At 44.4% G+C, this 14,538-nt stretch overlaps 1 protein-coding gene across 1 annotated transcript in view; it reads right to left on the bottom strand.

The window, feature by feature from the left end:
* Positions 1-14,538, bottom strand: part of LOC121162019 (histone-arginine methyltransferase CARM1-like) — a 129,707-nt gene that overhangs the window by 67,427 nt on the left and 47,742 nt on the right. Inside the window, exon 5 of the mRNA XM_040988758.1 lies at positions 7,079-7,189. Coding sequence (XP_040844692.1) covers positions 7,079-7,189 — 111 coding nt within the window. The remainder of the gene's footprint in view (positions 1-7,078; positions 7,190-14,538) is intronic.

Raw genomic sequence — 14,538 nt, 5'->3', positions numbered from 1 at the left:
TCTGATCTATTCCCTCAAAGCTTAAATGGTGCTTCGTGCCACCCGTCGTGTTGAAATGACAGTTTGTCCTAAACCGCCTGGCAAAGCTTGCTAAGCAAATGTGTGCCCTAATCACAGCCCCCTAAAATGTGTAGCTGTTGCAGTGGAAAGTGCTTTTGTTCAACAAGTACTTTTTCCAAACATGAGAATCAAACTGACCCCTAAATAGGACTCTATTTAACAGAACCTCTAGTGCCAGAGAAAGGAGCTTAAACCAAGGTGGCAGTGGCTGGGAGTGAAGATTCTGGCTTAATGAAAGCAGGTTCCTGAAGCTGCAACCGAGCTAAGGTTTCACTTGAATTACAACTCAAACCTCAAGTTGACAAGATGTGTCAGTGTTGAAGTGTTGGCAGAGCTGTATTAGCTGTAATAATTTCAAAAGAAGAAAGAAGAAGAGCAATGATTTCTCATAGTTTTGGAAGCCGGAAGACCCAACATCTGGATGCTGAACCACTTAACATCAGGTGAAGGTCCACTTTTCATCCATGGCACTAGCCAGGGTCCACACATGGCAGAAGGGACAAGAAGATGAATGGGGCAGTGCTGTCCCACCCTGTGCCAGAGAAACACAGGGGCAAATGGGAGAGACCTGACTAGGTCCTCCACTCTTTTATGAGGCCCTACTCCATACAAGAGGGCAGAGGACTCACGATTTAACTGCTTCCCCAAAGATTCAACACAGCAATTCTGACGGACACTCAGACCAAGCCAAGAGGTGGGAAGAGGCTACTGTTGGAGTCAGCGGATCTAAACATCTACAGGTTCCTCCTATGAATTCAGGAAATGAGATCTCCGTTCAAAAAGGATGTGGTCCCCAGTTTCTTCAAATTATTGCAATAAAATTATTCAGGAGCCCAGAAGATCAAACAGGTAAAAGAGGCATTGCTCTCTTTATCAGATCATGATGAGCTGGGCGAGGCAGGCAGAAAGACAGCAGAGCTGGAGGCAAGTGTAAGCCACTATCTTGCACCCCACACATTCACATACACACCCACCTTACGTGTAATTCCATCCAATTACCTGTCACCCCAAACACACCTGCCCTTAGGATGTTTCTGCTTCATCCAGGACCGAGTGGGAGCAGACATGGCATTGGGCTCCATGTGGAATTTTGTGGAACCATTATTAGACTCCCAGGGGACTTGATGCCTATAGATAAAATCCCATTCCTGCCTCAAAAGAGAAGCCAGCCACTGGGGGAAGTTCTCTTGTCTGTTGGAGTGCACAGCTGGAAAGGTTACTGGGGTATCAGTTCTCCCTCTCATGCAACCTTCTCCTTCTGGGTCTACTATCCACATGGCGACCCGTGTGTGTGTGTGTGTGTGTGTGTGTGTGTACACACTTTCATCTTCTCATGTTCTCAATAAACCCCATATATGTCAAGAGTCTAGAATTCTTCTCTTTGGGTATGGTAAGGATTTGAAATAAAAATTAATATCCCCCATTTGCTCATCACAAAGGGAGACAGATTGATGGCTGTCGTTCAAACTGCCTTTCTTCTCGCACTTGGTGTCTGCAGGGTCTGCTTGAAGCACCTTTCAAAGACAGCATGGAAATCCCTTCATTCTTGTCGGTTTTGTTTTATGGTTTCTCATTGAAGGGAATGTATAGCAACTGTGCAATAGAGAGGATGATATCCAGTTGTGAAGATACAATGCAGTATGCATCTCTACTTCCAAATTAAAGTAATGATGCAACTGTTAATATATCTTGACTGAGCCTGGCACAATAGCATAGCAGCTAAAGTCCTCACCTTGAACATCCTGGGATCCCATTTGGGTGCCAGTTCTAGTCCTAGCAGCCCTGCTTCCCAACCAGCTCCCTGCTTGTGGCCTGGGAAAGCAGTGGAGGATGGCCCAAAAACCTTGGGACCCTGCACCCACATGGGGGACCCGGGAGAAGCTCCTGGTTCTGGATTGGTTCAGTTCCAGCCATTGTGGCTGCTTGGGGAGTGAACCATTGGACGGAAGACCTTCCTCTCTGTCTCTCCTCCTCTCTGTATATCTGCCTTTCCAATAAAAATAAAATTTTAAAATTATGTTTAAATGTATCTTGACAATAGGATGTCGGACTCTGCAATTGTCCATACCTACAACGTCAGGATGCACTTAAATAACAGAATAATGGACTTATGACTGCTCATGAAGGATTGTACTATTGTGATGATAGGGGGAAATAAGTTAGGAGAGGGAATAAAAGGAGATAGAGGAAATCCCAGAACCTAAGAAACTGTACTATAAAAGTAAAAATGAAATAGGGAAAAAATATCTTAAAAAATCAATTTCAGGGAGTGTTTTGCTTCAGTGGGTCAGACATGCAGGGGTTCTCAAAGTTCTCACGTTGTCAGAAGTACTAATGTCAACAGAATGTTCTAGAAACGCAAAGGCTAATGAGACCCTCACGGGGATGGGACCCAAGCAAGTGGTTTTGCAGAGGTATTGGCAAGGGCTGGGGTGTGTGTGGGGAGGCATGTTCTGATGTCTGTCCCCAAGGCTGCAGAGGCTGAACAACCACGAAGGCCGGAAGAGAACTGAGGAATCTCATGTTGGCAATCAAAGGGCCCAGCTACGAATTTTACGTGAGAACTGGATTCCAGAGTGGCTGCTCATCTGCAGGATCTTTGAGAAGAAAAGGTAGCAAAGCCCGAGCCTTTTGTAGTGCCTGGGTTTTGAAAAGAAGTCAAAGAACTGAAAAAAATGCAATAGAAGCAACGCGTTTCCCATAAGCAACATGCTTCTCTGCCAGCCCCATGTAGGCCTATGTTGCCTGGTAATATCTCTTCCTTGAAATCTGTTTTTGATTTATACAGACATGGATGACATGAAACCCCAGAACTATTTTGATGATAACCATGATGTCAACAGCAAGCGTGTCAGTCACTGCAGTAATTTTTATGTCAGATTTCTCATTCAATCCTCAAAGTATGTTCCGAAGGGAGTATTTCTATCCATGATTTTTCAAGGGATGGAAATTCCCACATTCCCTCATGGCATGACTGTAACAGGACACCATACACTACGAGGTTTGTCAGGCTTGGTTTCTGAGGCTGCCAAGTCCAAGGGTACAGAGACAGTGTCCGGGAAGGGTTTTCAGACTGTTACCTCATGTTGGCAGAGCGTTAAGAACAGGTGGGTGCCTGTGGAAGAAGCCATGAGGGTGAGCCAAGCTCACTTCTAGAACAACCCACTCTCAAAAGAGTACCGCTCACTCTTAGGGCAATGGCATGAATGCATTTAATGATTCCATCTCCAGGGCTCAGGTATCTTTTAAAAGCTCCATGTCTTAATATGAACACATTGCCAAGTAAATCTCCAACATAGCAGATTTGGAGGAACATACAGAAGTCATGTCAATCAACGATCCGCCTGCAAAAGGGGTTTCTTATTTGCTGGGGTTAAGGGTGGACTGAAGTAAACAGGGTGGTATCCCACATGGTCTAATTTAAACTCCTCAGTGAATTGGGTCAATACTGAAGTTGTCCATGGAGGGAGCTTCCTTCTTGCATACCGGAACAGCTCCTGTTTAAGTGGCTTTCCTATCATTTATTATCCATTTGTTCCGTCCCCTGGATTCCCTTTCTTTGATGGACTATTATCTTTATGCTCATCTCCCATCAGCTTCATCTGTCCAAAGTCAGGATCAGGACCAAGGTGCTTATGCCCCAAACTCCTAGGTATATTGGTAGACGGTGGCTCTCTGTTGAGTCATAATCTGGGACCAGCACTCACACCAACAGAACCAGTTTACCTGAGGCCACAACCCTTCCTGAGGGCAAAAAGATGGAACACAAAGTCCCCCGTCCCAAAGGGATTGTTTTTGGTCACAAGAGCTGTGCACCAGCAAAGTCTACTGATCGAATGGGTCCGTAACAGTTCGCACTTCGCTGTCTGAATGGCAAAGAACGATGTTGATGTAATTGGATTACAATGCATAGGGAAAGTCATGGATGCTCATTCTCATTGTATTACCCCCACTCTGGCCCTTTCAGGCATTTATTAGTACCACGGAAAGGCATGGTACAATTTGAAATCAATGAGTATCTCCAGGCCCAGTGCCATAGCCTAGTGGTTAAAGTCCTTGCCTTGCATGTTCCGGAATCCTATATGGACACCAGTTCGCACTCTGACTGCTCCATTTCCCTCCAAGCTCCTTGCCTGTTGCCTGGGAAAGAAGTCGAGGATCACCCAAAGCCTTAGGACCCTGCACCTGCATGGGAGACCTGGAAGAAGAATCTGACCCCTGGCCTCCGTTTGACCCAGCTCCAGCCATTGTGGCCACTTGGGGAATGAACCAGCGGATTGAAGATCTTCACCTTTCCTTCTTGTATATCCGACTTTACAATAAAAAAATAAAATCTCCCTTGGAACCACATCCATGTATAAAATTTAATGGAAGCTTTCTCCTTTTGCTTTTGGCCTACATGATCTGCAGGCCTTAGCTTTATGTTTCTTACGCTAGAGAGAAAAAAAAAAAGAGCAAAGAGACAGCTTGAGACAGAGCAGGTTCAGAGTTTAGACACACGTGGGGGACCTTTAGTTATGCCCTCTTCTTCGGTCAGGGGTATTCTCTTATTAATCATCCAAAAATGACAGCTGGGGCCTAAGGTGTGAGTATGTGGCAAGTTCATGTCCACTCCATTAAAAAAAAGAATCTTACCAGGCATGCCCTCCGGGCAAGGAGGCATTCCTATTATCTTGCCTTCCTAGGATTAATCCTTAAAAAAATTGGACCAAGCTGCCAAGTATAAGTGAAATGGAAATCAGTGTGATTTGAAAATATTCTGTTTACTTAAAGCCTAGAAAGCCTTGGTGGGCGAAGAAGAATCCGGAGACAGGTGACAGTGGTTAAATTTGTACGTTTTTCTTTCTTGTTGCAATTTTATCTTTTCTGAGCAATTTAATGAAGACTCCGGGGGGGGGGAGATTTAAATGTCTGCTGGTTCAATTACCCAATAATGAAAGGGTCAAAAGGAGCTCCACACACTGTGTGCCGCGCTGCACCAGCCTATTCTTAGACAGAAAATCTTGCGTGTGCTTTCATCATTACTTTTTGCCACCCACAAACAGTGCAGGTGGGTGTCAGCCCAAGATGCCCAAACCACGGGCTGGTACAGATCACCCTCCACAAGACAAAAGGGCCTTGGTGAAAGGGGAAACACTTCATGACACCCAGCCTGGGAGCAACAGGCATGATGGAGCCCATGCATTCCTTGGAGCACGACCAGGCTGCTGTTAAACCCTCCCTGTGACAATATTCTAATTATCCTGGGCCCTGAATATAATTTTAACCAGCATGTTCTTGGGATCACATGTAAGAAAAGGCTTTGGGGGCAAAGCAGGCTGACAGGCAAGAGTGCTAAAGTCACTTTCCTCCCTGGCTTGAGTCAGTTATTCACACAAAGGCTACTGCAAGCATGCACACGTGCACACACACACACACACACACACACACGGAGAAGCAGACACAGGCAGGAGCTAAAGCGGTGGTGCTGTGGAACCCTTTAGGGTGTTTAATGTTTACACAATTACCGTGCAATAGGAAAGATGGGAAAGTGGAGACTTTCCCCAGCCCAGCACTTTTGGTGGTAATCCCTCCGTTCAAGCTGGGGCCATTGATAACACCATTTATCATCAACCAGACTTAACAGGGAAGCCATTGTAAAGCTTCCATCTCACCACTAGGTTAGAATCCTCTTTGCTTTGTACATGAGAAGGATGCTATTTGCAGGAAACATTCAGTGAAAAGTTTAAGAACCAAGACCTATGAAGTATATGACCATCACATAGGATGAAAGTGATGTGTCTATCCCCATTTGCATGTGTATGTACACATATCATGCATACGGTGAAGAGAGTAAACAAGAAACAAAAAAGTCTACAAAATGTTTGTAAGCAACAGGCAAATCTAGATAAGGGGAATTAAAAGCATCTTTGAATCATTTCAGTGTTGCAAATTACCTCTACGTTTGAAATGCTCTTCAAACAAAAAGCTTTCAGATTTTAGTTTTTCCTTTTCCTTCTTCTCTGTGTTGATTTCTTGCCAGAGGCCCTCATAATCACATACACAGTCAAATGTACTGTACCTTTAACGTTTAAACACATCACTGTCCGGGGGATGGGCCCACCAACAGGAGCCTGTTGGATATTGATAATACGATTTGGAGGTCATACAAAATTATCAACTTGCAAATAAATGTACTACAGATCTACTGAAGGTTGAGTCCTGCCTGCAGTTGCCTTGGGCAGGGCCAGCCCTAATGATTTTGTGTGTAAGTACAGGCTATGGCTCTCCCTCTCTGGCAAAGCCATGACAACGGAGAAACAAGCAGACATTTGAAAAAAAAGAACCAAACAAATGAACAATGACACACACATACACAAAAACAGCTGGATGACGGGACTTTCAAAAGTTTATGAAAAACAGAAAATTTTTCAGTCATTTGTTGCTTCACTAACTCTTCAAAGTTCTTTTTACCAAGTGTTGGCTACCCAATGCAAATATGCCTACAGATGAAAAGACTTCAACAAATTATAACCATGTGGGGAACCAGGAAGAAGCTCCCGGCTTCGAATCAGCTCAGCTCTGGCTGTTGCAGTCACCTGGGGAGTGAACCAGTGGACAGAATATCTTTCTGTCTCTCCTTCTCCCTGTAAATCTGCCTTTCCAATAAAAATAAATAATTCTTCAAAAAAAAACAAATCAATGCCTGGCTCTGGTGCAATTTGACTTTTCTTTTTATAAGGTCATTAATGACAAGAAAACTCTCATCTCCTATCCCTGGGGAACATGCCACGCAATGGATAGGAAGGAAGAAGGTTTTGCTTTAGTTTATCAGTTAAATTTGAAAAAAAAAAAGTTTCAATTTCACCATTATAGTTGGACTCCATCAGCAGCAGCAGCAGGATTCTAACAGAAAAAGGATCAGACATTGGGAAAAATCAATTATTCTGGATGGCCTGCCTGGGAGTTTTCATCACTTGGCACCATGAACTTGAATGCAGACCCAGTTGGTAGCTTCCTTGAAAACACCATCACTTACCTGTGCGTGTTGTGCTGCCGAGCTGGCCTCAACCGCATAGACTCTCTTAGCTCCAGCCTGTGCAGCGAAAAATGACAGGATTCCTGATCCACACCCCACATCAAGAACAACCTGGAAGCAAAGAAGGCCACAGGATCAGCTTTGAATCTTAGGGATCAAACGTAATTAAGGCACAAGTGGAGCTATCTATGATTGGTTCTGCCTGGGCAGAGCAATGGTTCTCTCCGCAAGAACTGGTCCTCCCATGTGTATGAAATACATGTGGAAGACATGGTGCAAGGCACAGGTTTCTCGGCCTATGAGGCATTGTTAATATCCTTGTAGTTCTCCTTTTTTTTTTTTATCAAAGTTTTTATATGTGCAAGTTAATGTCACAAAGAAAGATGTGGAGGGAGGGAGAGAAAGAGAGAGACATTGGTCTTCAGTGTGCTGATTCATTCCCCAAGGGGTACCAATAGCCAGGATGGAACCAGGATGGAGCCAGGACAAAACCAGAAAGCAAGAGCTTCAACCGGGTCTTCCTCGGAAGCAGCAAAGGCCGAAGAACTTGTGCCATGTTCCCTGCATTTCCCAAGCCATTAGCAGGCAGCTGATCAAAGGTGGAGGTGCTAGGATGCCAGCCTTGTGGATGGTTGCTTTACCATAATGCCAGCTCTCCTTGCTCCAATTTCTTCACAACACCGATGGTTTTGGAGATACATAGAGGCAAGGACAGTGGAGTGTCATGTGTGAGCTTGCGCCACCAAACCTAGCAACAGGTACAAAAGGCAACTGTTTCAAGTGTCTGTCAGACTTGGCAACTTAAATCAAGGTAGGCTCTGTTTCCTAGCACAATGCAACCAGCTCTGGATCCTGTGGGCTGAGACGCCCCAGGCAGATGGTTCAGTTTGGGACTTTCTTTCCAGGCACTTGCTAAGGTGCTCACTTTGGCAACACACATACTAAAATTGGAACACTGCTAAGGCTGAGACCTGAATTTCAGTCTGACAGCTGAGTTTTCATTGCTAATGCTCATTGCTAACTTTCATTCAGAGGACCCCTGACAGTAAAAACTTTCACTTTTAACTATTAGGGAATTGGCATGGTAGCCTAGTGGCTGAAGTCCTCACATTGCAAATGCCGGGATCCCATATGGGCACCGGTTCAAGTCCTAGCTGTTCCACTTCCCATCCAGCTCCTCTTTGTGGCCTGGGAAAGCAGTGGAGGATGGCCCAAAGCCTTGGGACCCTGCACCGGCATGGGGGACCTGGAAGAGGATCCTGACTTTGGATTGGCTATGTTCTGGCCTTTGTGGCCACTTCAGGAGTGAACCAGCAGAGGGAAGATCCTTCACTCTCTCCTTATCTCTATAATTCTGACTTTCCAATAAAAAAGTCAATTAAAAAAATCCCTATTAGCCATAGGAGTAGATGACATCATTACATAATCTTGAGAGATTAAAAAAAAAACAACAACGAAGAAACACTAAACAGATGAATTTCATATGGTGGCAAATAGGAGGACCAAAAATTGGAAATGTACATTTTACCTTCCAACTTCATACCTCATATCATCCTACAAAACTTACTTATACTCCTCTTTCAATAAAACTAAAATCCATCACAGTAACATCAATTGGCAATGTTCAACAAAGACACCGGTGTTTTTGGTTATAAAAGTTAGGTTAACAAATTCTAGTAGCAGGAATATTTTCCAAAAAAGAAAAAAACCCACAGAAGTATGAGGAAGTTTTATGCTTGCATGTGTGTGTCTTAACCACAATATCACACTGTGCTGACACAGATACTGTGCCATTATTCTACGAAAACATGCTGTTTATAATGGGTTCACAGTGCTCACTTATATTAATTCTAGAGCTGTGGCTGTATTCCATATGGTTTCCTAGGGTTTGAGTAATTAGCAGCATTACCAATTGAAAATGTCACCCAGACTCCAAAATTGGCTGTCAGGCTGTCTATACTTTTAGAAATACCAGCACTCATTTCTCTTCCCCATCCCTAGGAAATGCATCTCCCGTGGCCACGGTCCATTGCATGAACACTCCGTGACGACCATTTAGGAAGAAGAGGCTGTGAGATGGTGGAGCACAGTGCATGTCCCCAGAGAAACACGCACCATTTTTAGAAGAACCGTTCCAGAACTTTAGGCAATGCCAAGCTGCAAAGTACAGACGCAGAGTTCAACAATGGAAGTTGCAGCTGGATGCTCTGGTGACAGGAGCCTAAGAGATGTGCAAATGGAGCTATTTGCCTAATTTGCTAGGGCGATGTGTAGCCCATCTTACAGCAGTGTTATTCAGTTCTCTTCAGTAAACAAATGAAAAATCCTAGTCCTATCTTACTGCTAGAAGGCAGATGAGTGAGAAAGGAAACAAGGGCAAAGAGTTGGAAAGGAACCTGACAGGGTTTACTCTTTGCCAAACGGCTTCAAGTAGGAATCTACTTGAGTAGACCTGGGCCATGTTTACAGAGAAATTGGAATATTTTGAGTCAAAAGAGCCTGGGGTTGTTTGGCTGATTCCAGGCAGACCACAGGTCTTGAAAAGCAGTCTGATGTTTTGTTAGCATGATCCAGAAAACTCCATCAGCCTCTTGCTGTACGCAAAATATGAACACAAAAGGTAACAGGAATTTTCCATCATCTGACTGGTAAGAGGTTGTCTACGTAACTATGCCACTTGGGAAACAAAGACACAGAAAGCTGAGGATAAAGTGAAGAACTCCTGGGCAAAAGCATCTCTAGAGGCTCTCCTGGAAACACATCACCTGAGTCCTTTCTAGCAGGAATTTCCAGGAGATGGCTGGCCATGAACACAGGTGCAGAGCCCTGCAGAAAGTCTTGAGACTGCCTCTTACTGCATTTCTACCATTGGTAGACCATCTCAGAACTGAACATATGAGTTATACTTTCATGCCCTGTGCCCTGCTCCAGCCCCCTAAAACAATAAAAAATAACTTCTCATAAGCAGGAGCAAACTACTCCTTTGTGTACGGAGTAGTTTCCAAAGTTTCCCTTGACACTACCTGTTTGGGACTCACATGTAACTGGGATAGTGTGGGAAGTTTCATCCCCATCTTACTGATAAGGAAACTGAGGGTGAGAAGTATTGAGTAGCTTACCCAAAGGGACAGAGCAGGTGAGTAAGAGAGCTAGGATGAGGGGCCAGAAGATAGGTACAGGCAACATCCTGATTATCTTGTTTGCACGGCCAAAGATAGAAGACTGGAGTGCACAGAGATGCAAGTGTGATGCTGGCATACCTAGGATGCTCTGTGGCAGCCAGGTAAGCCAGAAGTGCGTTTGGATGTGCTGTTCATAGCCGTGAGGAATCAAGCAGTGAGTGGCCTGTCTGTTCTAGTGTGTATGTGTCTCCCTTCTACTCCACCCCAGGCTCGGGAACCCCATCGCTTTGTCCCGGGTTCTGTGGTCTCCTGTGCAGGTCCCCGTGACAGGGCAAGCTGATGGGCTGCTCTCTCGCAATAGATGAGCGAGAGGCAGTTCCTCCACTTCCTTCCATCTGTTAATGCCCACGTCACTAGCTGTGGCTAACAGATTATCAGGAAGCGGGATCATTTGTTTCAGTAAACTGCATCCAATTACGCAGTGGTCAAAGGATGATCTCAGGATCCCACTGGTATCTCCTGCATTCTGGCCGAGTTCTCTCATTTCTCAGCCTCCGAGTCACCGCTTAGACTTAGAGCAGCTCAGAACCCTCAGCCTTGTTCCTGGACATTGTAAGCTGTTCCGATTATGCAAGCTGACCTTCTGCCAAGTCTCTCTGCACTGACACAGGCCTCCCTGGAAGATGGCATGCCACACCTGCTGTGGGATATGTATATGCCGCTCCCTTTCCCGAGGAGCTCCCCACTACTGACTCCATGGCAACCACCTGTGGTCATCGTAACCTTCTCAGCGCTGGATATTTGCCATCTACTCCTCCAGATCTATTCTCTGCTTTCCTGCAGCCTGACCTCTGTGGTTTCACTGGACTCTAGCTGGGATCTGTCTAGGTAAACAGGAGATCAGAGGAAGTGAGGACAGTGAATCGGGTCATTTCGTCTGGATTCTTCTTTCTTGGGTCTCTGTAGCTTTAGTGGTTCCCCTTCTATAGGAGTCCCAGTTTTCTCAAATTTCTAGTATGCACCTTTAGACTCAGGAATGGTAACGGGGCCGCATTCATTTTAGCGCAAGAGTGCTCCCCCATCCCTTTGCGCCTCTCCTAAGTCTACCCATATCCTTGGGAATCGCCCTGCTGTTTAATTCTCCGGAAGCATCCTGTTGTACAGGTCATCTCCCCCTGCAGAGACCTCGGCTCATTGTTCAAAGTGCAGATATCTCTATCAGAGGTTCCCTTGGTCTTGGCTCTCCTCTCAGTTCTCCTGTTATCAGCTTTATTATCACCTCCCCATCCTCTTTCTTCACAATGCTTAACAGTTACAATTTTTCCTCACAGGGACTGATGATTCGGTTAATCTCTCTCTTTCTTCCCCCTCTCCCCCCGGGGTAATACTCTCTATTGCAAGACCCCATCCATCTCTCACTCATGATCTCTGACACAGAGCACATAGAAGACACACGAAGTTCTTTGTTGAATGAATTGATTTTAAAAAAAAGTATCTTTCACTCTGAAAAACAAGAGATGCATGTCCAGAAAACACAGTGCAAATCGGCTGCCTCCTTGAGAGAGCACCTGCACCAGGTAACACATGCTCATGTACCAGGTAACATCATCCTGGTGATCCCCAGAGTCCTGCCAGGGATGACTGGCACTCCGCCAGCTTATCATTACATTCCCACACGGCCAGCCCTGACGTAGTGTTTCTCTAGACAAGGAATTCGTCTGTAACTTCTGCTGGATCAGAGTAGTAACTAACCATGGCTAACTTTTTTGGCTTTACAAGGACAGTATTAAATGTTACAAAATCTTTAGCAGAAGAAATGGGCCCTTGAGATAGTGGCCAAATGTGAATCCATTGGTAAATGAATTTAAAAAAAATCATAGAGCCATCATCCTGCTGGTACAGATAATTTTAATTATTACACGTACTTTGGTGATTTCTGGGAGAAAATCCTGCAAAATATTTAGACAAAAATAATGTGGCCTTCAGGGGGTTCAAAGCTATTTACTGGTATTGACTAGATAAAGATTAAGAGGAAGTATTCGGGTCATAATAAAAATGTAAACAAAATGAGCCTGAATGAAATAGTAAAAAATAAACATCAATTTTCATGTAATTATCTTATGCTATAACCATGCTATAACTTTTAGCACAATCTTCTTTGCTTGTAACAATTCTATATTGTGGAATATCTCCATGTAGTAGAGAAGTAGGCTGGAAAGCAGAGGAACCTGAATCATGAGATCCTTTCAAAACAATTGCCTAATCTGAACACTGTTTTTTTTTTTTTTTTGCCACTTGTTGTGCTTCACGTCCAAGTTATTCTTTACGATGTTCGGACAACCATCGTAGTGTCCAAGTTGAAGCTTGTCCATCTCTGCATACAGAATGGTCCTGATGATCCCACAAATACTGTGCCAAGTGATGCTACTTACTCAATTCTTTAATTGCCTGAATCTGCTAATAACAGAAAAACCCCAACTTCCACTGCTGGTTGCCTCACATACCTACTCTGTTCCCTATCTGCCTGTGTACCTTTTTCACATGACTCCTTCCAGGAGTCTATCAACTCTCATCACATTCATTCAACAGTTAGACCTGCCCTGTGTTAGTAGGTGGAATCCTGTACTCTGCCATTATTTAAAAGGCACCCAAACTCCTTTAATATCTAAACCATGATCTGAGAAGTAGACCAAACAGCTCCTAGGTAGCCACAGCGCAGGGAAACTGAACAGTCTTTTCCAGCCCATTGCATTTCCAACTCTGGCTTTTGCAACAGTAGAAAAATTCCAACCATGAAAAGGGTTACAGATGACATGCTTTTATGGCCTTTGCAGCTTGAACTTGAACCTTGTTCAGATAATTAACACTTTTATCATGGTGAAGAGAGAATTCTGCAGTAATAGCTCCTCCTAAGATAGCTCTCTGGACATGCTGTGCTGTGAAAGCTGCTTTTACCTAGCGGGTTGCTTGTGTACAAATAACGCAAACTACGTGCTTATGAACACCTGTGTTTCATCCGGCCTTATGTCACAGCAGAGGACAAACTCACCACTCATCTTTTAACCACACCTTTGCCAGTTCTCCAACTATTTTCTCCTATAATGAAGGGAAAGGATGAAGTATGCTTCTCCCCGCCAAGATTTACTCCTCTTCAAATGTTTTCCATAGACATCACCCCAATCACTCAGCATCCATTCATTTATCACACATATATCCAGTGCCTTTTATAACCCTTGGGGCCAAATACTTCTAGAAGTTGGCAATGGAGATAGAGAGCGCATGATTTGCAGAGGAAAAAAAAAAACTAAGAAAGCGCAGATAAGAGGCATGATAAAGTACTACTGCGGTAATGATAGACTCATACAAAGGTCATACTGTGAACACGCTACCACAAGGTGTGAAGAGAGTTCATTACAGTGACCTGGGTAGTAGAAATCGAAGAGTGAGTCACTTAAACGAGTAGATCTTCAGGAAGTGTGAACAAAGACCTCTGACAATGGTAGAGCTACCCATAGTTGGGAGAAAAGAATTGCTTTGGAACTAAGACTGTGTGTCTTACTGGTAGAAGTAGGAGAACGGTTGAAATATGATCATGGCAAGAACAAAGGCTGGTGAACTTGGCAGATGTTTGAGGATTGGTGGCCTTGTATGTAAGCCTTGCCTTGACTCTCAAGGATTATCAAAAAGTTGTAAACGGAAGAATCACTTCACAGTTGGCTTGCAGCAACATCGGATTACAGGCACAGATGGTAGGTCCGTGGGACCAGAGAACACAGCGGCTGGTGCTTCCTCACCACCACTACTCCCTATTCCCTTCCTTCATGTGGTTCACCGCCTCAAGTTCCAGACACAGGGCTCTGATTGGTGCAGGGCAATCAGGTGGTTCCATTCTTCTTGCAACTGATGGTTTTAGATTTGAGCATGTGGCACAGCTCTGTTAGTGAGAATGGAGAGGATGTTTGCTACAAGCAGATACTAGAAAAGGAGTCCTGTCTTCCAGAGAGACACATGGAAAAGATGACTTTTTCTTCCCCCAGATGTGATAAATTTAGACCTGATGCTCAGAAAGCAGGATTCAATCAACATGGTCACCCTACCCTGGGCTGTTTTAGCTAATTTGGCTCAAAGAGGGTTCCCTTCCTTCCCATGTGGATGCAAAAGCATCTTAACTGGCACTAGGAGGAAAAGCAGTTGGAACGCTTTCTGTAGCATTCAGGTAAGCATACAGTAAGATACAATAAGAATCAGAACCAAGAATGGTTTGAGCAACAGAGACAAGCAGAAGAGTTGCAGAAGTATTGAGCACAGAATGTGCTGGTTCTGGAGACCAGAAAGGAG

This window comes from Ochotona curzoniae, unplaced genomic scaffold, assembly GCF_017591425.1.
Source record: "Ochotona curzoniae isolate NIBS_2020 unplaced genomic scaffold, NIBS_Ocur_1.0 contig_50, whole genome shotgun sequence".
Taxonomy (NCBI): Eukaryota; Metazoa; Chordata; class Mammalia; order Lagomorpha; family Ochotonidae; genus Ochotona; species Ochotona curzoniae.
Note: the sequence above shows the minus strand (reverse complement) of the source record. Positions and strands in the feature narration are given on the sequence as shown.